The 26,370-nt window shown below is 47.9% G+C and overlaps 2 protein-coding genes across 2 annotated transcripts; both read left to right on the top strand.

Annotated features, from left to right (window-relative positions):
* Positions 1-10,346: 10,346 nt before the first annotated feature.
* Positions 10,347-12,326, top strand: NR0B2 (nuclear receptor subfamily 0 group B member 2). The gene is made up of 2 exons (XM_032864071.1): positions 10,347-10,914; positions 11,684-12,326. The coding sequence occupies exons 1-2, from the start codon at positions 10,374-10,376 to the stop codon at positions 11,980-11,982; spliced, it is 840 nt and encodes a 279-aa protein (XP_032719962.1). The 5' UTR covers positions 10,347-10,373; the 3' UTR covers positions 11,983-12,326.
* Positions 12,327-19,060: 6,734 nt separating this feature from the next.
* On the top strand, positions 19,061-26,279 carry GPATCH3 (G-patch domain containing 3). The gene is made up of 7 exons (XM_032863863.1): positions 19,061-19,505; positions 21,004-21,425; positions 23,168-23,342; positions 23,623-23,682; positions 24,679-24,800; positions 24,919-25,046; positions 25,540-26,279. The coding sequence occupies exons 1-7, from the start codon at positions 19,070-19,072 to the stop codon at positions 25,754-25,756; spliced, it is 1,560 nt and encodes a 519-aa protein (XP_032719754.1). The 5' UTR covers positions 19,061-19,069; the 3' UTR covers positions 25,757-26,279.
* Positions 26,280-26,370: the final 91 nt, after the last annotated feature.

Raw genomic sequence — 26,370 nt, 5'->3', positions numbered from 1 at the left:
GGCTTAACCCACTGAGCCACCCAGGCGCCCCCCCCCTTTTTTTTTTATTTAAAATTTCCTGCATCACAAATTTCTTCTGGATCATTCCCTTCAACTTACAAACATGCTCTAATGTCATTTATTTTTTTTTTACTATTCTTTGACCCCCTTTTCTCTTTCTACCACCACAATTTTCAGTTCTCGTTTTCAGCAAAAGTTGAAAATATTGCTATACTTATCTTTTCCCTTTGTTACCTTCCATCTTTCCTCAATGTATTCTAATTATTTCTTAAAAGACTAGCCAAGGGTACAATGACCTTGTGTTGCCAAAGCCCATGGACCACTATTATTTCCCTCAACTTCTCAGCTGCATTTGACTTAGTTTACCCCTTCTTCTAGAAACACTTTTTGGGGGGCGCCTGGGTGGTTCATTTAGTTAAGCATCTGCGTTTGGCTCAGGTCATGGTCCCAGGGTCCTGGAATTGAGCCCCTGGGTCAGGCTCTCTGCTCAGCAGGGAGTCTGCCTCTCCCTCTACCCGTTTCTCCCTCTCGCTCTGCCTGCTGCTCCCCCTGCTTTTGTGTTCTCTCCATCGCTACCAAATAAATAAAACCTTAAGAAAGAAACACTTTTTTCCCCCTTTAGGCTTCTGATAATGGAATTGTGTTCCCCAAAATTCATATGTTGAAACCCCCAATGTGACATTTTGGAGAAAGGGCCATTTAAAGAGGTAATTATGGTTAAATGAATTCACAAGGATGGGGCCCTAATCACAACTGAAAGAGTGTCCTTACAAGAAGTGGAAGAGATCCCCAGGAAATCATGGGTACACAGAGGAAAGGCCATGGGTGGCAGCCTTCTGCAAGCCCAAGAGAGAGGCTGTGTGAGAAAGCAAACTCTTGATCCTGGACTTCCAGCCTCCTGGACTGAGAAAATACATTTCTGTTGCATAAGTCACACTGTCTGGGCTATTTTGTTATGGCAGCCCTCGCAAACTAATGGAGCTTCTATGTCACCACACTGACCTGGTTTTCTTTCCACTGCACTAACACTTTCTCAGTGTCCTCTTCTACCTAGACTAGTAAATGTTGGTGGCTCTGTCCTTTGCTCTCTCCTCTTCCCTCTCTACACTTTCTTCTTAGGTGATCTCATGATATCTCTGGCCCAGACCTTGCCTGAGCTCCTGGTTCTTCTAACTACCTCCTGGACAACTCCCCTTGGTGATTGATAGGTATCTCAAAACTCCCTTGGCTTTGGGAAGGTGAGAAAGTTCTGGAGACACATGGCGGTAGTGGTTACACAACAATGCGAATGTACTTAATGCCACTGAACTGTATACTTAAAAATGGTTAAAATGGTAAATTTAACGTATATTTTACTACAATAAAGAAATTTATAATTTCATGAGACAATAAGAAATTTAACTCTGACCAGGTATTTGATTATATTGAAGAATTATTGTTTTAAAAAAACTAACATGGCCAACATCGATATTCTCCCCCACATACAAATTAATTCCTCCCCAAATCCCCACTGGGTAAGATGGCCCCTTCTAGCACCAATTTGCCTAAGCCCAAAGCTCCACTCATCCACCTGTTTGCGCAGGCCAGAATCTAGTCTCATCTAATCCATTAGTAAGCCTTGTCAGCTTTTCCTCCAAACTATATCCTCTGTCCCCTTCTCACCTTGCTGTGTGAAGCAAGGTGTTGTTACTCTAGTCCAAACCAGCATCAACTCTCACATCCTAGCTTGTCCCCCTACCTCCTTTCTTGTCCCTTTCTGGCCCATCCTCTACTCAGCAGCCTAAGCAATTCTTCTAAAAGACAAGCCAGAGCTTATTACTCTTTTGCTTAAAATTAGCTCTTATGGATTGCTACTGCATTCAGAGTAAGTTCCAAACTCCCAACCATGATCTCTGAGGAGTCACACCATCAAGGCCTTGTCCACCTCCCCAGATACACTTTGTCCCAGGATCCCCTTCACTCACCAGGCTCCCTCATTGGCTTCTTTCCCTTCCTCCAATGCTCTGTCCTAGTTCTGAAGCCTTTGCCAGTCAACTGCTTTCTACCCATCAGGTCTCAACCAAAATGCCACTTCTTCTGTGAGGCCTTTTACTAACCCTGATGTACAGATTAAGTCCCCACCTCCATTGTTCTTGCTTTCAAAATGCCATGTGCTCATCCTCTGTAATTACTGACTACATTGAAACATACAATTAGGGCGCCTGGGTGGCTCAGTTGGTTGAGCAACTGCCTTCAGCTCAGGTCATGATCCCGGACTTCCAGGATCGAGTCCCGCATCGGGCTCCCAGCTCCTTGGGGAGTCTGCTTCTCCCTCTGACCTTCTCCTCTCTCATGCTCTCTCTCACTCATTCTCCCTCAAATAAGTAAATAAAATCTTTAAGAAAAAAAAAAAAGAAACATACAATTAATAAATTTTGGTTCATCTCCTCTCACTGAAATATAAAGTTTATGAAAGCTAGCACCTGCTTGATTCTTCTCAGCATTCAGCTCAGAACCTCAAACATTGTAGAAGCTCGGTAAATAGTTAGGGAATGAATAAGTGGTCTTTGCCTGCTACCACTGAATCTCATTATAGAACTTATCAACAAATACTGGTAAAATTGATCAACTTAAGTGCCCACTACTGTACTGAACACTTGATAAACATTATTTGACTTAACATAATGTTCCTATGTTATTGTCTCCATTTGGGGGGATGAGAAAACAGAGACAGGTAAAGTCATGTACTCAAGTCACACAGCTGGAAGAGTAGAGCCAGGGTTCAAAGCCATGAAGCCAGATTCCAGAGTCCACACACATTACCCACCTCACCTCAGAGTTCTGCCTCCCTGAATTAGGACTCTGATTTTATAAATCATTCCCAGATGCTTGTCTGATATGACTCCTCCCTGAGAAACTGAGACCTGATCTTGGACCCTGGTGAATTCATTGAAATAATACATGTTTCCTAGGAAGGCCTCTTGGTGACCAGCCAGCAACACCAACACAGGTAGGTGGGTGATCATACCACTGTGGGCTAAGCGCTCTGTTAAGGGTGTGGGCTGGGTGACCTGGGAAGTCAGGAAAGCAGCAATTTAGTCTTCTGAAGAGGTGGAGAGGGAAAAACGTGAAGTCTGTGCTAGAGAAATAACATTTGTTCTAAGACCACGAAAGGGGGCTGGGGGCTAACTAGGCAGGTAGGGTAAGGGAAAGGCATTCCAGGCAGGAGGAGCAGCATAGGCAAAAGCTTGCAGGCACAAAGATAGGTGACAAGCCCAGGGAATGAAAAGGTGCTTAGTACTGCCTCTCTGGCTCCCAGTTCTTGTCCTTTACCCAGGCCTTCTCTGTCCTAGAATCTGGTAGCTGGCCTCTCAGTTAGTCTGAGGGCTCTGTACACAAGGGGAGCAAACATGGGCACCCCGGCCATAGGATTGCAAAGCATTTTAATATGCATTATCTCATGGAATGCCCTTTAATTTCACGGATGACACCCAGCCCAGTGCCTGACACACAGTAGATGCTCAATAAGCCTCAGTCATTATAATTCTTGGGATGATGATGACTGTTGCTCCTGCTTGGGTAGGAACCCCTTCATCCCCTCGTCGTTTGAGGATTAATTGAGATCACTGCAGTGAAAATACTTTGCAAACCACAGAGTGCTGTACAGGGAGAGTGTTGTCAGGAACTCTTCCTCCAGAAAGCCTCCAGATTCAAGCTACTCCGCCCAGGTGCCCCATTTTAGCATCCTTGTCCATTGTTGATGTGGGCGTCCCACAATCTCTTTTGGAACTACTGAAAGCAGGACTGTCTCTCCCTCCTCAAAATGGGGACCCCTCAGGGCTGGCCTGTGTCCCCCCAACAGACTGAAGACTCCCCCTTGAATGGGGACTCCCGAAGGTTGACCTGTGTCTCTGCCTTCAGACTGAAGGCAGGACCCGAGCAGAGGGCTGCTGATGGGCCATCTCCCCCACAGAGGCCTCCCACCCCCTTGAGTGGATAGCTTCAGTCATGCCCCAGGCTGAAAGAGCCCTGCTGAGGCTGTTCCTTGTCCTCCAGGACCGCCACAACTGACACCTTGGCCTTCAGGCCACACACAACACTCAGAAAACACAGTTCTCCACGTGCAAACAAAAACAAACAAACAAACAAACAAAAACGCAAGATGAAACCTGGGGGGTCAAGCTTTACCATACACCCCTGCCCCCAGCCGAGAGATCTTTCTTCTCTGGGTCTCCTCCTCAACTGCCTCCTCTAGAAAATGTGGGTGAGACCAACAACAAAAGTGACAACCACTGCCCTTCCTTTACAGAGCACTGGCTGTGTGCCAAGTTCTTTGACTCTTGGTGTCCTGACAAACACCCAGAAAAGATGCTACTAGGGGTAGATTTTCCATGAAGCTTCACTTGTACATCCAAGGTCTTGGGAGAGGCCCAGCAAAGTCTTCTAGATAGATAGATATAGATATAGCCTTGTATGTTATATTATATATAATACATATGTATTCTTTTTAATTTGCAAAAATTTTATTTATTTATTTATTTATTTGACAGATAGAGAGAGAGAGAGGCAGTGAGAGAGGGAACACAAGCAGGGGAAGCGGGAGAAAGAGAAGCAGGCTTCCTACTGAGCACGGAGCCCGATGTGGGGCTTGATCCCAGAACCCTGGGATTATGACCTGAGCCGAAGACAGGGGCTTAAGGACTGAGCCACCCAGGCGCCCCACAAAAATAAAATTTTAAAACTACAATTGCTTAAGACCACCCTTTCTTTCCACCCTATCCCACTTCCCAATATTAATGATTCCCAAGACACCTGGAAGTACGTGGGTGGTGGGGGAGAAAGAAGGATCTGTAAAGAGCAAGAAGCCAATCTCTGCAAAATTCTTTCAATCATCACTAAATTGTCTGTCATTTAATAGTGACGCCAACTCAGGAAGGAAGTTCTCTCCTATAAGGAATATGCAGCCTACGCAATTACAAATACTCCATGCATATCTTTCTTTTTTGATAGTAATTACACAAAGTAGAATTTATCAAAATTCCGACTACACACTTCTAAGCACTACTACAAGTATCAGAAACATCTATGTGTGAAATGGCATGTTTACATATCCTGGCTATCAAGAAGAAAACATGTTTATATTTCTAAAAAAAAGAGAAGAAAACATGCTTTTTTAAAAAGATGTATTTATTTACTTGAGACAGAGTGAGAGAGAGAGCACACATGCAAGCGGGGAGAAGGGTAGAGTGAGCGGGAGAGAGAATCCACAAGCAGACTCCCTGCTAAGCATGGAACCCGATGCAGAGCTCAATCCTAGGACCCTGAGATCATGACCTGAGCAGAAACCTAGAGTCGGCCCCTTAACTGACTGAGCCACTCAGGTGCCCCTAAAACTTGTTTTTGATCAACCATGCAAGAGGAGAGACAGAATCATCTCTCCATTTTCACTGGAGAATTTTACTTTTAAGATTCACGGACAATTTTACTTCTTCACCTTCCTTCTTGTCCTGAAAATTTCAGTCCTAAAACTATTAAGCAGAGCAGAACAGGAGGGAAGCATGTGACCGAGGGGGAGGGAACCACTGTGGCCCAGAGCAAAGGTCAGAGCCCCAGCAGGGTAAAGAGGGTGTCCACATGGCATGGGGTCCAGCAAAGTGAAGAAGGTGTCACTGAGTGGGAGGGGGCATCCTGACACAAGGTATTAGAGCCCAAGTAGGGTGAGGAGGGCATTTCATAGGGGTGGAGTCGTGGCAAAGATGGGAGATTGGTTAGAAATAGGGGTTGATCCAAAAAGCAAACGAATTCAGAATAACGGAAGCCAGATTTCTCGGTGTTGAGGAAGGGAGGTATAAATATAGAAAGGGGGTACCTAGAATGAACCCCCGCATATGGATTAGAATTTCAGGTGATAGTCTGAACTAAAAATTTTTTTTAGTATGTATAAATAGATATAGAAATAAATGTAAACTGGGGGCATGCCTGGGTGGCTCAATCGGTTAAGCATCTGCCTTCAGCTCAGGTCATGATCCCGAGGTCCTGGGATCGAGTCCCGCATGAGCAAGGAGCCTGCTTCTCTCTCTGTCTCCCACTCCCCTCTGTTTGTGTGCATTCTCTCTCTCTCTCTCACCAAATAAATAAATAAAATATTTCAAAAAAATATATAACTGTAAATTGCGCGCACGTATGTGTGTGTGTTTAGACTCCTTAACTCTGGAAGGGCCTGGGAAGAGTGACACTTTCATAACAGTGAGTAGGTCTTGGTTTCTAATTATCAGCCTGGCACCCAGATCACGGTTTTTAAATACTACACACCATTAAAAATTGAATCAGAGATTCTTGGATTACTGGTCGATTCCAGGGGCTTGAAAAGAGGTATCTTCTTATATCAGAAAACAAAAGATGGTCAAAGAATGATGGGGCATGTCAAAGGGACAGACTCCAGCTTAAAGAAGCTCCCATTGGACTAATCTGTGACAATCTGAGCATTAAAAAATAATGATAATAATAGATTACAAGCTATTAAACAAAATAGGAGACCATGAGTTCATAACTAAATACACATATATAGGGGCGCCTGGGTGGCTCAGTTAGTTAAGCATCTGCCTTTGGCTCAGGTTGTGATCCCAGGGTCCCAGGATCCCTCCCCACATTGGGCTCCCTGCCCAATGGGGAGTCTGCTTCTCCCTCTCCCTCTGCTCCTCTCCCTGCTCATGTTCTCTCCCTAGCTCACTCAAACAAATAAAATCTTTGAAAAATAATAAATAAATAAATAAATAAATAAATAATACGTTCAAACTTGGAGACGGTATACCCAGGGACGCCTGGGTGGCTCAGTCCTTAAGTGTCTGCCTTTGGCTCGGGTCGTGATCCCAGGGTCCTGGGATCAAGCCCTGCATCAAGCTCACTACTTAGCGGGAAGTCTGCTTCTCCCTCTCCCACTCCTCCTCCGTGTGTTCTCTCTCTCACTGTCTCTCTCTATATACCAAAATGAATAAAATATTTCTTTTAAAAAGGTATATCTGCATAGTTTCAAAATACCTCCTCACAAACTACCAATTCCTTATAAAGGGAAAAGAGTAAGTAAGTGGAGGAGCCTAGCAGACATCAAGTGACCAGAGTGAAACACGGGACAGATGGAAATGGGTGCTACCTAATAAAATGTATCAAAAGAACACAACAGTGGGGCACCTGGGTGGCTCATCGGTTGAGCATCTGACTCTTGATTTCAGCTCAGGTCATGAGCTCATGGTCATGAGATCAAGCCCCATGTTGGGCTCCACACAGTGCAGAGTCGGCTTGTCCCTCACCTCTGCTCTCCCCCCACCCACTTTCTCTCTCTCTCTCAAATAAATAAGATGTTTAAAAACTAAAAAAAAAATGGGGCACCTCGGGGGCTGAGTCGGTAGGCCTCTGGCTCTTGGTATCAACTCAGGTCATGATCCCATGGGTAGTGAGATCAAGCCCCACGGTTGGGGGAGGCCCTCCACTCGCGGCAGAGGGTCTGCTTGAAGATTCTCTCTGCCACCCTCCGAATAAATAAATACATCTTTTAAAAAAATTTTAAGATTTTATTTATTTATTTATTTATTTATTTATTTGACACAGAGAGAGAGAGAGAGACAGAGATCACAAGTAGGCAGAGAGGCAGGCAGAGAGAGAGGGGGAAGCAGGCTCCCGGCTGAGCAGAGAGTCTGATGCGGGGCACCATCCCAGGACCCTGAGATCATGACCTGAGCTGAAGGCAGAGGCTTAACCCACTGAGCCACCCAGGCACTCTGTAGAGGAATGTTCTTAAACGCAGGAATTACATACTCAAGTATTTGAAAGCAATGGGCAGCGGGTTGGCAATTTACTCTCAAATGGTTCAAGTTGTAAAAAGTTCCCTGTACTGTACTTGCAACCTTTCTGTGTTTGTGATGGTTTCAAAATAAATCTCATGTGAAGAGGCAAGCAAAAACGTGCAGCTAAAACAAATAGGCAAATATCATCAATAATTAATCAAAGTATTTTGATTTTCAGTCAGCTTATTTTAGTTTGTGATTGGTCATGATTTGTTTGGTCATTTTATTTTCTTTATTTTTAAAGGTTTTATTTATTTACTTGACAGAGAGGAGAGCACAAGTAGGCAGAGCCGCAGACAGAGAGGGAGAAGCAGGCTCCCCGCTGAGCAGGGAGCCAGACTCGGGATTTGATTCCAGGACCCTGGGATCATGACCTGAGCCGAAGGCAGACGTTTAACCGACTGACCCATCCAGGTGTCCCCTATTTTATTTTAAAGATATATTTTTTTGAAGGGCGCCTGGGTGACCCAGTGGGTTAAGCCTCTGCCTTCAGCTCAGGTCATGATCTCAGGGTCTTGGGATCGAGTCCTGCATCGGGCTCTCTGCTTGGGTGGGGGGGAGCCTGCTTCCTCCTCTCTCTCTCTCTGCCTGCCTCTCTGCCTACTTGTGGTCTCTCTCTCTGTCAAATAAATAAATAAATAATCTTAAAAAAAAAAGTTTTTTTTTAATTTTTAAGTAATCTCAACACCCAACATGCAGCTTGAACTCTCTGTCCCAAGATCAAGAATCAACCTGCTCTACCAGCTGAGCTAGCCATGTGGCCCCCACCTCCATTTTCTCATTTTAAATATTCACTTTCATTCCTGATTTTCTATTCCTGAAGAGGGAACCGCCAAATTGTATAAGTGTCAGGCCCCATAAAACTGCTATCCACTATTGGCCTTTCTTGTGTCTTTTGAAGATGAGGCAACTGAGGCACAAAAATATGAAGTGACTTGCCTAATGGTCATTAAGTGATAAAGCAGAATTTGAACCCAGGCAGGACGACTCCGGAGTCTCCGTAGAGGGAACTCCGAAGACTCAGGGAGATAAAAAGATGTGAGAGAACTTCGAAAGTGGAAGGATTAAGATCATTCACAATCAAATGAAAGATGCACATGTGTTTGTCTGCTGGGCCTTGGTTCCTTCAGGCAGAGGAGAGGGAGGAGGAAAGTCCTCTCACCCTATGCCAGAGACTGCTTGGCATTTCAAGTCCAAGACCTCACTTTGTTATTGTCCCAGATGAAGCACCTGAGGCCCACAGGGATCAGCCCAAGGTCACACACCTGGAAGATGATAGAGCCAGGAGCCAGTGCCAAGGGTGGTGATGGCTGCCCTGACAGTGTGCTAGCAGAAGGCTTGCCAAGCTGGGCTTGCCAAGGTCCATGGACACAACACAGCCGAGGACCTTCCCACCCTCTCTCACACCCCATGCCCCACCACCCAGAGACAGACGCCCAGGACAGATTTGCCATGTGGCTGGCGGCAGCGCGACGTGATTGCCCAGATGATAAGTAGGCAACGTCTATAGACCAGGCAGCTTCAAGGTGGGGACCCAGGTGGCCACTAGCTCTGGGAAACTTGGGTCACACAGCTTGGGCCGCACCACTAGGCCAGTGGGTCTAGGGGAACAAACAAGGACTTTAGAGTCAGATAGATCTGGGCTCTGGTTCTTCTTAGTGGTGACCTTGGGCAAGTCACTTCACCTCTTTGAGTTTCAAAAAGTAAGAATCTTGTCTCCTGGGGAAGCTCTAAGGATTAGAATGGGAAGGGCATACAGTAGGCTCTCAGTAAATAGCAGCCGTTCTTCATTAGCATTCTGCTAGGACTTCTGAGCAGATACAGCCTTTCAGGAACTTTCGGAATCCAAGCTGAGGAGAGAAAGTTCTTAAGGACCTTATTTCTGCAGGGCCCCCAGAACTGGAGTCAGGGGAGGGAGGCCTCCTAGCCTGCACAGTGGGCAAAGTCCTCTCAGCCCCCCAGGGTCCTGGCTCCCTTCCCGATAGCCTGTTCCTTACCAACAACAGGAGCAAAGCCCCAAGGTTAGGCAAACAAGTCAGTGATAAGGCACTTCCAGGTTGGGCCTTGCATTCAAGGTTCATCCAGCTCCGGGGCTGGCTTCCAAGCTTAGCGAGGGTCCTGCAAGCACCAATAGGGACACCTGCGATGGCCACCTGCTGATTGTGCTCCTGAGGCCTTGGTGCCCTGGTACAGCCCGGGTTAATGACCCTGTTTATCCACTTGAGTCATCCGATAAGGGGCAGTGCGGCGGGCGGGCAGGCCGCCCTGTGTCCTGCACAGGCTGCTTCATTGACTGAGGCAGTATCAGCGCCACGTGGAACTCCCAAAGCCTCCTCCCCTGCCACTTCCCCACCAATCCTGCAGGCCGATGCGTGTTTCTTTCCTTTTTTTTTTTTTTTTTTTTTTCAATGAACAAGACTTCTGGAGTCAAGGTTGTCAGGCCATCCCCTCCACCCCCACCCACCGTCCCTCCCACTGGGGATATATATAGCACCCAGCGGGGCAGAGCGGAGGGTGGGAGGGCCAGAAGGAAGGAAGAGCAGCTCCCCAACCATGAGCTCCAGCCAGCCAGGGACCTGCCCATGCCAGGGTGCTGCAGGCCGCCCAGCCATTCTGTACGCACTTCTGAGTCCTAGCCTCAGGGCTAGGCCCTCTGTGCCCCCAGCTCGGAATCACTGCCTGTGCAGACAGCATCGGCCCGTCCGGCTGTGCGCTCCGCATCGCACCTGCCGGGAGGCCTTGGATGTTCTGGCCAGGACAGTAGGCTTCCTCAGGAATCTGCCGGCCTTCTGCCAGCTGCCCCCTCAGGATCAGCAGCGGCTGCTGCGGGGCTGCTGGGGCCCCCTCTTCCTGCTGGGGTTGGCCCAAGACACTGTGACTTTCGAGGTGGCCGAGGCCCCGGTCCCCAGCATACTCAAGAAGATCTTGCTGGAGGAGCCCAGTAGCAGCACAGGTGGTGGCCAGCTGCCGGATCGGCCCCAGCCCTCACTGGCGGCGGTGCAGTGGCTTCGGGGCTGCCTGGAGTCCTTCTGGAGCCTGGAGCTGGGCCCCAAGGAATATGCCTTCCTGAAAGAGACCATCCTCTTCAATCCTGGTGAGCTTCCAAACACTCCTGGATGGGGGCCCAGCAAGGGAAGGCGCCTTCTGAGGGCTTGACACCCGTTATCTCTTTGGGTCCTCATTATCGCTGAAAGTCACCTGACAAAAGAGGCTCAGAGAGGTTAAGTGAATTGCTGAAGGTCACACAGCCTCGTAGAGCCAATGCAGAGATGGGAATTCAGGTTTATTCCCTCCAGAGGCTGGTCCTTGCCACTCTGCTTGAGAAACTTGCCCCTGACCCTCTGGGAAGGTGGGCAGACACAGCTGTGCCTCAGCCACAGGTAAAACTCTGTGGGTTCAGAAAGACCCCATAGAGAAGAATGAAAATGTACGATGAAAATTCCTCACCAAAAAGACCTCATGGAATATATAAACTATAGCAACAAATACTAGTGATAGTAATGAATATTCATATTACATTCACCATATGCTAGGCCCAGTTAAAAGGGTTTTGCAGATACTAGCTGATTTAAACTTCATAACATGCCTAGGAGATAGGTGTTATTATCCCCATTTTACAGATGAGGAAACTGAGGCACAGATATTCATTTATCTGAGGTCACGCAGCTAATAAGTGACAGCATGAGATTCAAAAAGGCAGCCTGGCTCTTAACCATTACTCTGGGCTGCCCCATAAAAGGACCAATAAATAAAATAAATAAATGGAAGAGGTAGTAATGGGGCCTCAAAGACAAAACCAGTGAGCTTAGGTCTTGCCTGGGAGTGGGGTACTCAGCCGCCCTCTTCCCCCTCTCTGCCCACAGACGTGCCAGGCCTCCATGCCTCCTCCCACATCGGACACCTGCAGCAAGAGGCTCACCATGCACTGTGGGAGGTCCTGGAGCCCTGCTGCCCCGCTGGCCAAGGCCGCTTGGCCCGTGTCCTCCTCACAGCCTCCACCCTCAAGTCCATCTCACCCAGCCTGCTTGGGGACCTCTTCTTCCGCCCGATCATTGGAGACATTGACATAGCTGGCCTTCTTGAGGACATGCTTTTGCTGAGCCAACCTATTCCAGCTCAGGTTGAGATCAAGTGTAGGTGGGGCAGAGGCTGGCAGCCCTGACTTGGGCCAGATGTCCCCAGGGGTGACCCAGTGTTCCCGGGATGGGGGGCAGTCTGTATAGGCAGGCTTCAGCTCCCCTGGAATAAGCTGGTTGTGGCCCAACAAGATGGGCTCTGGGGCCCCTCCCTCACCACAGCCCCTCTTGGCCTTTCTTCGTTTGACATGGTGCTCCAGCTGTCCGGCCATCCCTTAGTGGTCCTCAGAGCCTCTGGGCCAAGACTCCTGACCTCTCCTGAGATGGGGATGGAAGCTTAGATTGCTCATTGGGACAAGAGTCCTACTGACTTTGTACAGAAGTGATTTAAGTTATTGGTTTTTGTAATAAAAGGCATGACACCCTTGGAGCCTGACCCTGTAATTTGTACATGTGGAAGGGACTGTCCCACCTCCAGGGTCCACCCCACCCCTATCAGAAGGAGTTTGAGAGGAAGGAGCCATAAGGAGCACTGGAGCCAGGCTTCAGGGAACTGGGATATTAGTTTTTCAGGGTGGGAGGATTATTCCATTTGGGGGGAATGAGATTTATTTTGTACAGGCCTGAATCCAGGGGAGAGGACCAGTTCAGGCCTCCTTACTTCCTTGCCTTTATCTTTGGGGGTATCTTTTTCCTATCTCCAAGTACCCCAGTGAACCCTCCCTTGGCTTCTGACCCCTGCAGGCTCCCTCTGTCCTCAACAGAGTCAGATCACAGCGAGTAAGAAATACGAAGCAGCCCATTCCCATATTGAAACAGGTAAGGTCACTGGAATTTCTGCAGTTTGGGATCCTTCACATCCCCATTCCTGCAGGTGACAGAAGAGGACAGTCCACTCTGTCCCAATGGCAGGAGCAAGGGCACTCAGGGCTGGCCTGGTGCAGCTGCATGGAGGTCAAGGCCTCCCAAAGTTTAGCTGCCACCTTAGCTGTTAAAGTCTGAGACTCTTCCATGGCACTTGGTTCACAGCTATGGCCCTGAGCCCTCCTGAGTTCCCCCTTCCATGGCCCCTTTGTCCCAGCTCTTCTCCTGGAATCCAACCTCGTTGGCCAGCAACCAGAGAGGTGGTGTCTGGCATCTCGGAGGCCTCCAGAACTGCTCCATTCAGTGTGTGGCTTGTGTCTGTTCTGATAGGTCAATGTCTGCGCCTCCCTGTTGGTTAAAGATTTTGAATATCACCCAGGTTAGGGTGACTGACCTGCAGGCAGGAGGGAATGATAACAACACACATGCCTACAGGACTCCCTTGCACATCTCCCCCTTTCTTTAGCAGTAAGGCCCCTGCCCATACCAGTCCCACCCCCGTCACCACCAGTTTGGATCCTCTTCATGGGGCCAAGTTAATTATTGCTCAATGCGAGGTCATTCACTCAGGGACTACAGTCGAAGAGTTGTCATTCAGGACTCTTCTGAAGGCCCCCAGGATAGGACAATGCCCTCGTGCCAGCAGCAAGGGAACCCCTGTCCCTTACCCAATCAGCAACTCACCACTCAGACACCAGAGTGACAGAAACATACAGCTCACACCACACAACAAAGACACACACAACTCAGACCTACAACTCTCTCTCTCTCCATCCTACACACACACACACACACGTCAAGACATACAAGTCAGACACACTTACACAGACCCATAAAAAAGACCCACCATCCACCCACATGCAGCATGGAAATGCACAGCCAAGATACACGCACTCAGTGACATACAGCAAACCCACACACATGACAATAGCCACCCGCACGGAAGCCAGATGTTCACACACCCATCCCTATGCCCAAGGGCAGGGCACACAATATGGGGATACCCTCATACTGGGGCATGTTCTCCATTTTCTGTATGTCACAAGAGAAAGAAAACGGGCCCCCAATGTAAGCCGACCGATGTCTCCACATCTTCAGGGTCTACCCAGAGCCTGCTAATCCAGACCAGACTGTTCTGCTTGGCATTTGGGGCCTCAACTAACCAATCACCCCCTTTCCCCATGGTGACACCAACGTCTACCCTCCTCTCAGACAGGCCATCCCCTGTTCAACAGCTCCCCCAAGCCAGGAGGTAATCAAAGTCCCAAATATAAGCATCCTTTAAAGCCCAGAGCAGACCTTGCTGTCTTCAGCCCCCTAACCTTCCACCAGCCCTCCCAGACTCAGAGCTCAGGCCCCCAGGCCCCTCTCCCTGCCTGCCCTTGCCAGCACTTGGACACACACTGCCCATCTCACCACGCAGATGCAGGAGGGAACTCTTCCAAGAGCAGCTGCCTTGTCTCTCCAAAGGAGCCAAATCCAGGGGATTCGGGGGTTTCAGGTCATTCTTTTATGTTCCTTCACTAACCGCCCCCATTAGTGTACTGTTGCACCTCTCTGAACCTGAGGCTGAATCTTCCTGCCCCTCACCCCTTCCTTGAACAGCCACTAGAAAGTGCTCCTCTCCACTACCCACCCCAGCCTTTCCCCTCAACTTATCTAATGTTTCCATCATCTCAAGAGCTTCCCTGATTAGCACTGCCTTGCTCCTTTGCAAACTTCTTCCCTGTCCCCTTCACGTGGTTGGGGACACACTTCTGCTTCTCATCTGTATCTCCTGTCACTCCCTGTGCCCTATCCAAACTTTCTGCAAGGAAGATCAAGAGAAATCTAGCAAAACTAAAGAGAGAGTTATAATACAATAGGAAAACGGATGCTTTCTCTGTGAGACAAAAGTGGGGGACTGTGTCTCCATTAGAAGTGGGAACTGTGCCTCATCAGCCAGAGAGGGTAGAGGAGGAAACAGGCTCTGACAGTGTATGCAACTTACTCAGTGTCTGGACCGATAACTACCTGTGCCGAGATTTGAACTCAGACTTGTGTGACTGTGGAGGCCAGGCTCACCAGCACAGGCTGGCATGAGCCACGGCTAGGATCAGACTGTCTGGAGCCACCTCAGCCACTGTTTACTGACCATCTGCCCTCTCAGCCATGATCCCTGTACTCAGGCCCAGCCAGGGATGACTCACTAGGAATCAGGAGAGGGCTCAGCTTTGGGTATCATTTTATTATCGCCATTATCCCTACCTTCATTAGCCTAATCATCGACTGCTTAATAAGCAGTCAGGGTGCCTTGGCCAACACACCCTGCCTTTGGGTTTCCTAGAACCTCTGATGCCAGCAAAAAGCCAACACCTACCGTCCGTCCATCCATCCATCCATCCATTCATGCCATCATTCAACATCTCTCTTGATGACTACTTGTACCAGACTCTGTGCTGGATGCTAAGAGACTCAAAATACCAAGATTTAGCTCCTGCCTTCACTGAACATCCTGTCTGTGGCAGAGAGAGACACAGAAGTAAGTGCAACCCAGAGCAATCGGAACCATGATAGAGAGATGTTTGGAGAGAGCAGGAGCTCAGAAGAGGGAATGATTAAATCTGCTTGGAGGTGGGAAGAATGCTTCAGCCCCGTGGTCACTGCTCTGAGCTAAAGAGAATGAATAGGGGTTCGCCAGGCAACCAAGGGATGGGCATTCCACATAGAGGGAATGAGAGGTGCAAAGACACCGAGGTGACAGAGAGCAAGGGTGTTCAGCTAACTGCAAATGGCCTGGGGCAACTTGGGCCCAGAGCAGCAAGAGATGGGCCTGGAAAGGTAGACAGGCACCATGTCCCAGAACAAGGCCACAGAGAAAGGCAAGCCCAGTGAAGCTGCTGGAGGCAACAAGGCTAAGTCTCAGGGGAATCAGGGTTAACAAGGGGAAATCACTCATTCCTGGTGGGTCATTCAGGGTCATACCAAACAATAACCAGCTAACAATCCCCAGCCACACCCAACAGCACATCCCCACATCGGTGCCAGGAGTAGTCATTCAAAATCAATGGTGATTTTCTGAGTCTCCTACATATCGAGCATCAATGCAAGGTTCTGGAAATTTAGGCCCACAAATGGCAATTGTGTGGAACCCTAAGTGCATAACTTCTTGGGTCAGCTAACAGTTTTTCCAGAGCACACAGCTTGTGTGCTGTAAAACACTTATTTTTCTATTTTCAGACTTTTCAAAATATAGGTTGTTTTTTTTTTAAAGATTTTATTTATTTATTTTGACAGGCAGAGATCACAAGTAGGCAGAGAAGCAGAGAGAGAGAGAGGAGGAAGCAGGCTCCCTGCCGAGCAGAGAGCCCGATGCGGGGCTCGATCCCAGGACCCTGGAATCACGACCTGAGCCGAAGGCAGAGGCTTTAACCTACTGAGCCACCCAGGCGCCCCTCAAAATATAGTTTTAATTCAACCTTTTCTGTCTGATGAACAGAAAAGTACACAAATCATACATGTACAGCTTAATGAGTTATCACAAAATGAACACCTTGCCGTAACCACCACCCAGCTCAAGAAATAGAGCTTTAGCAACACCCCAGAAACGCTCCCCATCAACACCCTCTCCTTCCTCCTGAAATGGTATCACTATCCCCGATTTCCAACATAAGTAAGATTATTTGTCTTAAACTTTATATAAATGGAATCATATAGAGCATGAACTCTTTTGTCTTTCATTTAATGTTGTGTCAGATTCATTCAGACCTATTCATTTTCATTGCTGTAAAGTATCCCATTACATCACAGTTCATTTACCCAGGATAGTGCCGATGACCATTTGGTTAATCAAATAATATTGTTAGGATTATTCCTGCACATCTTTTGGCACACAGATGTTTCCAGATATGTTGTTATATAACAAGAACTGGAATTACCAGGTCATAGAAGTTATGCTCAATTTAAGTAGATCTTGCCAAATTTTCCAAAGTAGTTGTGTCAATTTACACTTGCCTCAGCAGATTTTAAAATCTAGATATGTATAACAATCCTATCTGCAAATACCCAGACTTTCATTAAAACAGTTTTTATTTTTTTTCCCAAATAGGTGTATATATGTGATCAACACCAAATGAACACTTGCTTTATTGCTTTTGGACATGAGTTATTTTCCCTTTTAAGATGTTTCATTAAAATTGAGTAAGAGAAAATAACATTTATAAAATATATTAAGTGTAAAGAATAACAGTACAATGAACCCTCATCATGTCCCATCAACTTTGAAGTCCTTTTCTAAATCTATCACCTCCTCCCAAAGGTAATGATTACCCTGAATTTGGGGTTAATCATTTCCTTTTCTTTATGATTTTATTATTTTTATTTATTTTTATTTTTTTAAGATTTTATTTATTTATTTGACAGAGAGAGATCACAAGTAGGCAGAAAGGCAGGCAGAGAGAGAGAGAGAGAGAGAGGGAAGCAGGCTCCCTGCTGAGCAGAGAGCCCGATGAGGGACTCGATCCCAGGACCCTGAGATCATGACCTGAGCCGAAGGCAGTGGCTTAACCCACTGAGCCACCCAGGTGCCCCTATTTTATTATTTTTAAAGAAGATTTTATTTATTTGACAGAAAGAGAGGTAGCGAGAGCAGGAACACAAGCAGGGGTAGTGGGAGAAGGAGAAGCAGGCTTCCGGCCGAGCAGGGAGCCCCATTTGCGGCTCGATCCCAGGACCCAAGGATCATGAACTGAGCCGAAGGCAGATGCTTAACAACTGAGCCACCCAGGGGCCCCTCTTTATGATTTTAATGCATACTTACTTAAGTATCTCCAAGAAACACTTTTGTTTGTATTTTTGAACTTTTCATATAAATAATTCCATTTTCTGACTTAGTTCCCCTCAACATTATATTCCTGCTGAACAGTACTAAATGCCGATTTTTTGCTCTTGCGAACAATTTAGCTACAAATATTCATATGTATTGTCAAATAAAAAACAAATCTGGACTCAGTAAAGAGATACTTCATTTTAAATGATTATTGCAAGACAGGAAAGGAACTATTGCAAGGGAGAAAGAAGCTCTTGCAATGGGACTGTGAGAACTACCTGCACCTTCAAGGGTTCAGCAAAAAGGAGTCCATCATTCATAAGAAGAGTAAACAAGGCTAGAAAAAAACGGGATGTGAGGAAGTGGGATGACCAGGAGTGGCATGACAGGACAGTAGATCAGAAAATATTTTACCCTGAAGCCAGCCTATTCTCAGGAGGGGTTGTGTGCTGGCTCAAACTTGGGGGGTGGGTAGGGGAGGCAAAGTTCAGGGACCTAGGGGAAGGAGAAAAGCTTAACCAAAGTTTGGTTAGCAAGCATTTTGCTCTGATTGATCAGTGGGGACAAGCAGTTCATCTAAGCGTTTACAAGGCAAAGAACTGGAATTTGGAGTCTGTTGCTAGCCTTGACATAGGTAAACAAGGGGGCACCCATGAGTTTTATCTAAGTCATATAAAGGAGCATGTTTCTTTGCTGTAAGCTGTGTTCCCGAACACAAAAGAGTGGGATGGAGTTTCTTAACCTTCGCTCTTCCCCCGTATCACAGGGCAGCGAGAAATTTAATATTGCCAATACAGAGATATATGCAAGAATTTCTTTTAAGTATATACATAGTAGTGGAATTGCTGGGTCAGTGGATGTGGGTAGCTTCACTTCTACCGGGTAATATCAAATTCTTTTCCAGAGTATTTGTTCTAGCTTACACTCCACAACAGTATACGGGAGATCTAGTTGTTCTACACTGTCACAGACACTTAAGGATTTAAAATTTTTCGCCAGTCTGATGTAGGTTAAGTGGGTCTCACTGCATTTCATTTATTATCAATGGGATTGAGGCTCTTTTCTGTGAAGTGTCTTCGGTCCACTTTTCAATAGGATTATCTTTTCCTTAGAGATTTGTGGGAAGGCATGAATATGCTTTGGAAGAATAAGTGGATGAACAAATGAACAGGCTCTGAGCGGAGAAAGCAGAGATTAGGTGTGGGAAATCCCCAATAACCAAAAACCTTAAAAATTGCCTCTCCCGCAGCTTTCTGATTTTATCACCACTAACGCCTTATAAAAGAGATCTGTAAACCCATTTCTCAGGTGAGTGTTCTCATCATCGTTAGCTTCTCCCTGCCGGAGAGCGACCCGAACGACTCACCCCAAAACTTCTCAGCTCCTCGACCACGACCCGCCCAACTAATCACGGGTTACTCAACGTCGTACAGAAGAGACCGCAGCGCCACTTGTCATATTCTCGCGAGAGTTAGTCCCAGCCGATCATGTGACAGCCCAAGATGGCGATGCCCAGCGAGGCGGAGGAGGAGGCAACAATCTACTTAATAGTGAGCGGTATTCCCGCATGTTTGCGCTCGGCCCATCTCCGGAGCTACTTTAGCCAGTTCCGGGAACAGCGCGGCTGTGGCTTCCTGTGTTTCCACTACCGACATCGGCCTGAGCGGGGTCCTTCCCAGGCTCCTCCCGAGTCTGCCCTAACTCCTGTCGGCCAGGTTCTCGCCCAGAGTTCGGTCACCGATGCCCACGCTCTCTCCAGTCCGGACTGTGCTCCCGCCCAGACCCGCACTTGCTGCTGCGTCATCTCGGTACGGGGGGCAACTCAAGCTCAGCAGCTTCTTCGCATGTACTCGGGCCGCCGGTGGCTGGATTCTCAGGGAACTTGGCTGCCCGGTCGTTGTTTGATCCGCAGACTGCGGCTACCTACTGAGACATCAGGTACGCGTGGGAAAGATAATAGACTGAGCCTACCTGCCCTGAAACAGAGACACCTTTCTTGAGGTGTCAGGTCTCTGATTATCAGACTTTTTAAGAGTTTAGGTCATTTCTGGACAGAGCCTCAGACTCAACTGCATGTTAGTCTAACTTACAGGGCAAAGAACGGTAAGAGGTCTAATGGGATGATCCTTCATTTTCCAATATATTAGATTACTTCTGAGAACCTTTATCTGAGAGGTTGATATTCCACTGACACGGAAGGAAGAAAAGGAAATGAGGTTTCTAATCCTCTTACTGTCATTTATCAAAAGATTTTGTCAGAGAGCGCGCGCGTGCTCAAGCAGGGGGAGTGGCAGGCAGAGAGAGAAGCAGGCTCCCCGGCAAGCAAGGAGGCGATGCGGGACTCGACCCCAGAACCCCAAGATCACAACCCTAACCGAAGGCAGACGCTTGACCGATTTAGGCACCCAGGCGTCCCTTATTTTCTGTCTTTATTGTATTCTTCGTCGCTTCCTATCCAGCCCTGTCTTGAGAAGACGCAAATGAAAAGACAATCTCTTGTCTCTGGACACTCCCATTTTCATGGGAAATCACTTTGATGGGGTAACAGGAAACACTTCGGAGTCCTCTCATTCATTCATTCAACAAATCAAGCTTATATGCTACACTTAGTGTGACTGTAGCAACTGTGCAGAGAACAGTTAGACACAGTGTGTGCTCAGGATTCAGAGAGGAAGACAGATTTGTAAAAAGGTAATTGTCACAGAGATGCCATTCTAATTGCTAACATTTACTGAGCACTTCCTGTATACTTACTAGGCACTGTTCTAAGCCTTTCATTTTCTTATTGACTCCTTGCGGCAATCCTATAAGGTCAGAGTTGTTGTTACTACCCATTTTATAGGTGAGGATACTGAAGGGTACTGAAATTCTGTTACTTGCCCAAGGTTACAGAGCTAGGAAGTGGCAGAGTCACAATACAAACCCAGGCATATTGTTCCAGAGCCTATGCTCTTTATTACCAAGTGTTGAGGGATGACAGGGAAGGGAGAAACTAATCTAGAGGGATTAGGAAATGTGGCTTTTCACCTGGATCTGAAAGAGAAACAGGAGTTTGTAGGAAGGAACGGTATTTAAAGTAAATGGCATTTGCAGACACAGAAAGATGTGAAAGTCCATGGAACTTTCAGGGCATGTTAAATTGTTTGGTGTGGTTGAAGCACATGATATGAGAATGTGAAGGGAGTGGGGTTGGTGGCAGTTGAGAATCAAAAAGTCAACAGGAACCAGATCTGAAAGAAACTTGTGTGCTCAGCTGAGGTGATGAGAAATGGCATGAAATTATTAGGTGGTTCTGGTCAGGGAATGGAGGAAGTTACTCTGGAGAAGTCTGAAAGGGAGAAAGATCATTAGCCTAAAACAGTTGAACAGATTTCTGGCTCAAGTGTTGCTGGAGGCTTCTAGGTTTCAAGAGCTCTTCTCTCCTCTGCTTTCCAAGGTTTGGGCTCCTTTCCTTTCAAAACCCGGAAGGAGCTGCAGAGTCGGAAAGCTAAGAGTGAAGCCTTCACTCTGGCCGATTTGAGGCAACTGCCAGAGCTGAACCCACCAGTGCTGATGCCCAATGGGAACGTGGGGACTCCTCTGCGGGTCTTTCTGGAGTTAATCCGAGCCTGCCGCCTACCACCGCGGATCATCACCCAGCTGCAGCTCCAGTTCCCCAAGACAGGTTCTTCCAGGCGCTATGGCAGTGTACCATTCAAGTATGAGGACTCAGAGACCGTGGAGCAGGAAGAGCTTGTGTATACGGCTGAAGGTGAAGAAATACCCCAGGGAACTTGCCTAGCAGACGTACCAGCCTGCTCCCATGGAGAGCCGGAGGAGGAAGGGGAAAAGGAGGAGGAAGAGTCACACTCAGACGATGTGAGTACAGTGAGCTACCCTGTCTTTGCTGGCAGCTTAGAGGCTAAAGCTGTAACTCTATCACTCTTCAGTTGTATATTACAATAGTTCTAAACGTGCAGGCTTCTTAGGAGGGTTCCAGAGAGTTAGAACTCCCTGACATTGAACATAAAACTGCATTTGCATTGCAAATATGCACTTCTTCGAGGAGAGGGGCCAGAGTTTTTATCAGAATATTCTCAAAGGGGTTGTCTTTGCATTCCACATAGAAGGAATGTGAGGAGCGTCCTTTTTTTTTTTTTTTTTTTAAAGATTTTATTTATTTATTTGACAGAGATCACAAGTAGGCAGAGAGGCACTCAGAGAGAGAGAGAGGAAGCAGGCTCCCCGCTGAGCAGAGAGCCCGACTCAGGGCTCAATCCCAGGACCCTGGGATCACGACCTGAGCCAAAGGCAGAGGCTTTAACCCACTGAGTCACCCAGGCGCCCCAGGAGCGTCCTTTTCATAGATGGAAATGTGTGATCCAAGAGATAAAAGTCATGTAAGGAAGTAGAGGCAGAGCTGGGATGTGAACTTGGCCCCCTTTGCTGTTTGTCTAACATCTGTGTGCTTTCAGTATGTGGCTGAGAAGTCACCTCTATTTTCTGACTCTGAGTCTGTGGCTTGGACACTAGCCTCCACTCTAATTTTATCAATGAAATAGCCATTTCTTCTACCTCTTTCTCCAAATTCAGTTGTTCATCCATAAAACCAGGAAAGGTGTGCTTTTTTTTTGGGAAACCTTTTGGTGTGCATACTCTGGGTAAAAAAAAAAAAAAAGTCATCTACGTCTTCAAAGTTGCCAGCCCAGAGTTGCTAGCATCTGTACCACATCCTTGGTATAGACTGTCTGGACTGTTCCCTAGCACCTGCTCTGCAGCAGTGATCCCTGAGGCCTCTTGGGAGTTTTAACTAGACAGGGGCCCCCAAGATTTCAAGCCAGGAGTCATCCCATCCTTCTGCAAGTCTAGATGAGCAGCTGTGCACAGGCTAGTGCAGGATTCCAGAGACATTCCAAGATCCATTTCCTGCCTTGAAAGAGGCAAGCAGCAGCATCAGGAAAGGCTGTGTGGTATGATGACCCGGGTTTGAACGCTGGCTCTGCCACTCTCATGGTGAGCCATCATAGGCAGATCACTTTACTCCTCTGAATCCAGGTCTCCTCATTTGTAGAACGGGAATGATGATACTCACCTCACAGCGTTGTTGGGGTGATCAAAGGAACTAAGTTATGAGAAGGGCCCAACACACAGTAGACAACAGGTATTAGTTGTTATGATGTAATGTATAGAGGCCTAAACAGTTCTTGCCAATTACCTCCAAACTGAAGAGTTTGGAGGCTGGCAAGAATGCTGTGGGCCTCGGTGTGGGGGCTTCATGTAGGACTGCAGAACTTGAAGGATGAGGATTTACCAGGCGAAGAAGAGAAAGTAGTGGGAGAGGAGAGCAGCTGTTTCCAGCAGGTGGAACAACATGGCTGAAAGCACAGAGGCTAAGAGGGAGTCAGGCTTGGAGGAAAGTGCCAGGTATGCTGAGACACAAGGGATGGAGAAATGTGTTGGGCAAGGCCTCAGGGGCCAAATATGTGCTGCTTCTAAGAGAAATTTGGAAGAATGGGCTGAGCGCCTGTCTCACAGACTTCCTGGGCCCTGAGCTGCCCCCCCTTGCGGGCTTGAGGCCAGGAGGCTGGACAGACAGGTCACCTCTCCCTGCCTTCTCCCAGGATGATGACCGGGGTGAGGAGTGGGAGCGTCACGAAGCACTGCACGAGGACGTGACCGGGCAGGAGCGCACCACTGAGCGGCTCTTTGAGGAGGAGATTGAGCTGAAGTGGGAGAAGGGCGGCTCTGGCCTGGTGTTCTACACAGACGCTCAGTTCTGGCAGGAGGAAGAAGGAGGTAATGCTGGCTGATCCCTGATCCATTCAGTCAGGCTTCTCCATTCCACATGGCGGGTTTTCTGGCAGTGAGGCCTGATAAAGGGCTAGTGAACAGCCTTACCCATCATTCCTTTTTAGGGGTGGGGGATCAGTGGAGAAAAAATGACCCCCGCCCCAGAGGAGAGATTTAAAAATCAATGAAAAGCTCCAAGTTCTAGAACACAGGTCTAAGTTTAGATTTAACTCTCAACAGAACTGTGAGTCCTTTGCTTACTCTGTTTAATGCTTTTTATCTGCAGACTTTGATGAACAGACAGCCGATGACTGGGATGTGGACATGAGTGTGTACTACGACACAGGTACTGGGCCAGGGATTGCAGTACAGGGACTGGGGACTGGTGCCCTGGCCTTGCAGTGACACTTACCAGGCCTGCTGAGCAGAGGCTGAGAAAGGACCAGTTCCCTTGGGGCTGCCCACTGAGAGGGTTCCTCTCATCAGACATCTCCACCTGTGTGCATTAAGTGCTGCTTGTAGGCAGAGCTTTTTTTTTTTTTTTTTTCTTTTTTCTATGGAGTCAGCCCTCAGGGCGCTCTGGTTCTGATGGGCAGACCCTGGTAGAGTGGGAGGGTCAGGAGCTCAGGCTCTGGTTAAGAGTTTAGATTCTGGAATCACCAAAAATGACCTGGGGTGACGGTGGGAGGGGAAGATCTGGGTTCTAATTCCACTTCTCATCTTTTGGCTCTATAACTTTTGTGCAGTAGTTTCCTCATCTGTAAGATGGGAAAGCCAGGGTTCCTACTCTTGGTGAGCTCCCAATTAATGAGAGAAATAATAATAAAATAATAAAACACCAGGGGCTTCTGGGTGGCTCATTTGAATGCCTGCCTTCGGCTCAGGTCATGATCCCAGGGTCCTGGGACCGAGTCTTGAGCTGGGCTCCCTGCTCAGCAGGGAGTCTTCTTATCCCTCTCCCTCTACCCCTCCCCCTGCTTGTGTTCTTTCTTGAATAAATAAAATTTTTTAAAAAAGTAAGGGCCGCCTGGGTGGCTCAGTGGGCTAAGCTTCCGCCTTTGGCTCAGTCATGATCTCAGGATCCTGGGATCGAGCCCTGCATCGGGCACTCTGTTCAGTGGGGAGCCTGCTTCCTCTACTCCCTCTGCCTGCCTCTCTGCCTACTTGTGATCTCTTTCTCTGTGTCAAATAAATAAATAAAATCTTAAAAAAAAATAAAAAGTAATAAAAAACCCTAAAGACGAATATGTAAATCTTGGGAGGAGGTCCTAGAAACCTGATTATTTTACCCCCCCTCTCTGCTGAGAGAGGCCCTTCTGCAAACTGAGTTCTACTTCCTCAGATGGTGGCGACAAGGATGCCCGAGACTCTGTCCAAATGCGTCTGGAAAGAAGACTCCGTGACGGCCAGGAGGACGGCTCTGTGATCAGATGCCAAGTGGGCACCTTTGAGCGCCACACCAAGGTGAGCACTGTGCCTAGCCCATTGACCCCTCTGTTTTCCTTCTCTGTCCCCATTCCTCCTCCCCTCCACCCCCAACAAGGAGCCCCATACTCTTGAGTCTTCCCTCTTCCCTGCACAGGGCATTGGACGGAAGGTGATGGAGCGGCAGGGCTGGGCTGAGGGCCAGGGTCTGGGGAGCCAGTGTTCAGGGGTGCCTGAGGCCCTGGATAGTGATGGCCAGCACCCTAGATGCAAGCGTGGATTGGGGTGAGTATGACCCAGGGACTTCCCTGGGGAACCCAGCTAGCCTTTCATCTATATCCTGGTTTTCCCCTAACTTCTTCCATCTGAGGGGATGAATTTCAAAGCAGAATTAAAAGGAAAACGTAGGTCTGGCACTTTTTTTTTTCTTTTTAAGACCAAGCCCTAAGGCTTGACAGGATCATTGATCTTTAGGGCAGTCATACCCCATGGTCTGAGGAGTTTGGACTTGATGATTGCTGTTAGGGAGTGCTTATAAGTCACAGAATGGTGACAGTTTTTCTAAACTCTGTGTACTATTTAAAATGAAAGCAGTATGTGAAACCCCAGGTTGCCGGCACTGTCATTGAATAGATAAGGAGCGTGAAGAGCAAAGATCCAGATTTAAAGGCTCTGTCTTTGGAACAAACCAGCCATGTAAGAGCTGCTTCTCTGCCCTTTCCCAACCTAATAAAGAGTTTGAGAGCAGCCCTCTCACTGTGAGCCCTTATTAATGCAGGTACCATGGAGAGAAGCTACAGCCATTTGGGCAACTGAAGAGGCCCCGTGGAACTGGCTTGGGGCTCATCTCCACCATCTATGATGAGCCCCTACCTCAAGACCAGGGGGAGTCACTGCTGCGACGCCAACCACCCACCAGCATGAAGTTTCGGCCAGATACGACCTTTGTGAGGAGTTCCAGCTGTGCCTTGGACAAGCCTTCAGAGCCCGAGTGACAGTTTCCGGGCCTTTCTTCTATCACTCATAACTGCACAGGGGCAGCCCTCTGCCTTGGCCTTATCTCTGACCACAGCCTAAAGAACTTGGGGAGCAATCTGTGCAGCATGTTCAGGTGCTTTATTCTGAACTTGCCTTCTGGCTGTCTACCTCAAGAGCATTTTTCCCCAAAGCTCCCTAACGTCCTCTTTTCCTATTAGGGCTTAATGACCTCTCATTGGTTTCCTAACCCCAGTCCCTGTTTGAGCTTGCCCACGTTGCCTCCCCCAGTACCTTGAACAGCTGTATTGACTGAAGTTCTCAGCACAGTCTTCGTCGTGGGGGCGGGGTGTCACTATAAAGGTCAGAAAGAGGATGGAACGGACCTGGAAGAGGAGAGGACTCGTGGTGCTTGGAAGAGACGATCTTGGGGCGGGCGCTCCTTGCCTCCTCCCCTAACTGGCTGGCACAGGCAGCGGCAACGCCGCGGGAGGTGGCCCCGGTCTGCGACCTAAGGGGAGAATAAATAAGTTCACTACTGGATTTCCCTTTTTTCTTCCAATTTGGGCCGGGGTACGGTCGGGAAAACCTGGGTTAGAGTCGCCCACGCAATCCCAGCGCCTCACGCAGGCAC

This window comes from Lontra canadensis, unplaced genomic scaffold (assembly GCF_010015895.1).
Source record: "Lontra canadensis isolate GAN:19392208 unplaced genomic scaffold, GSC_riverotter_1.0 scaffold25, whole genome shotgun sequence".
Taxonomy (NCBI): domain Eukaryota; kingdom Metazoa; phylum Chordata; class Mammalia; order Carnivora; family Mustelidae; genus Lontra; species Lontra canadensis.
This window is presented reverse-complemented; position numbering and strand designations above follow the sequence as displayed.

Bases quoted from the DNA above. Each gene is read 5' to 3' on its own strand.
- NR0B2 (XM_032864071.1), top strand. From the start codon at position 10,374: ATGAGCTCCAGCCAGCCAGGGACCTGCCCATGCCAGGGTGCTGCAGGC. The intron at 10,915-11,683 runs GTGAGCTTCCAA...CTCTGCCCACAG, and splicing joins GACCATCCTCTTCAATCCTG to ACGTGCCAGGCCTCCATGCC.
- GPATCH3 (XM_032863863.1), top strand. From the start codon at position 19,070: ATGGCGATGCCCAGCGAGGCGGAGGAGGAGGCAACAATCTACTTAATA. The intron at 23,683-24,678 runs GTACTGGGCCAG...CTACTTCCTCAG, and splicing joins GAGTGTGTACTACGACACAG to ATGGTGGCGACAAGGATGCC. The intron at 24,801-24,918 runs GTGAGCACTGTG...TTCCCTGCACAG, and splicing joins CCTTTGAGCGCCACACCAAG to GGCATTGGACGGAAGGTGAT.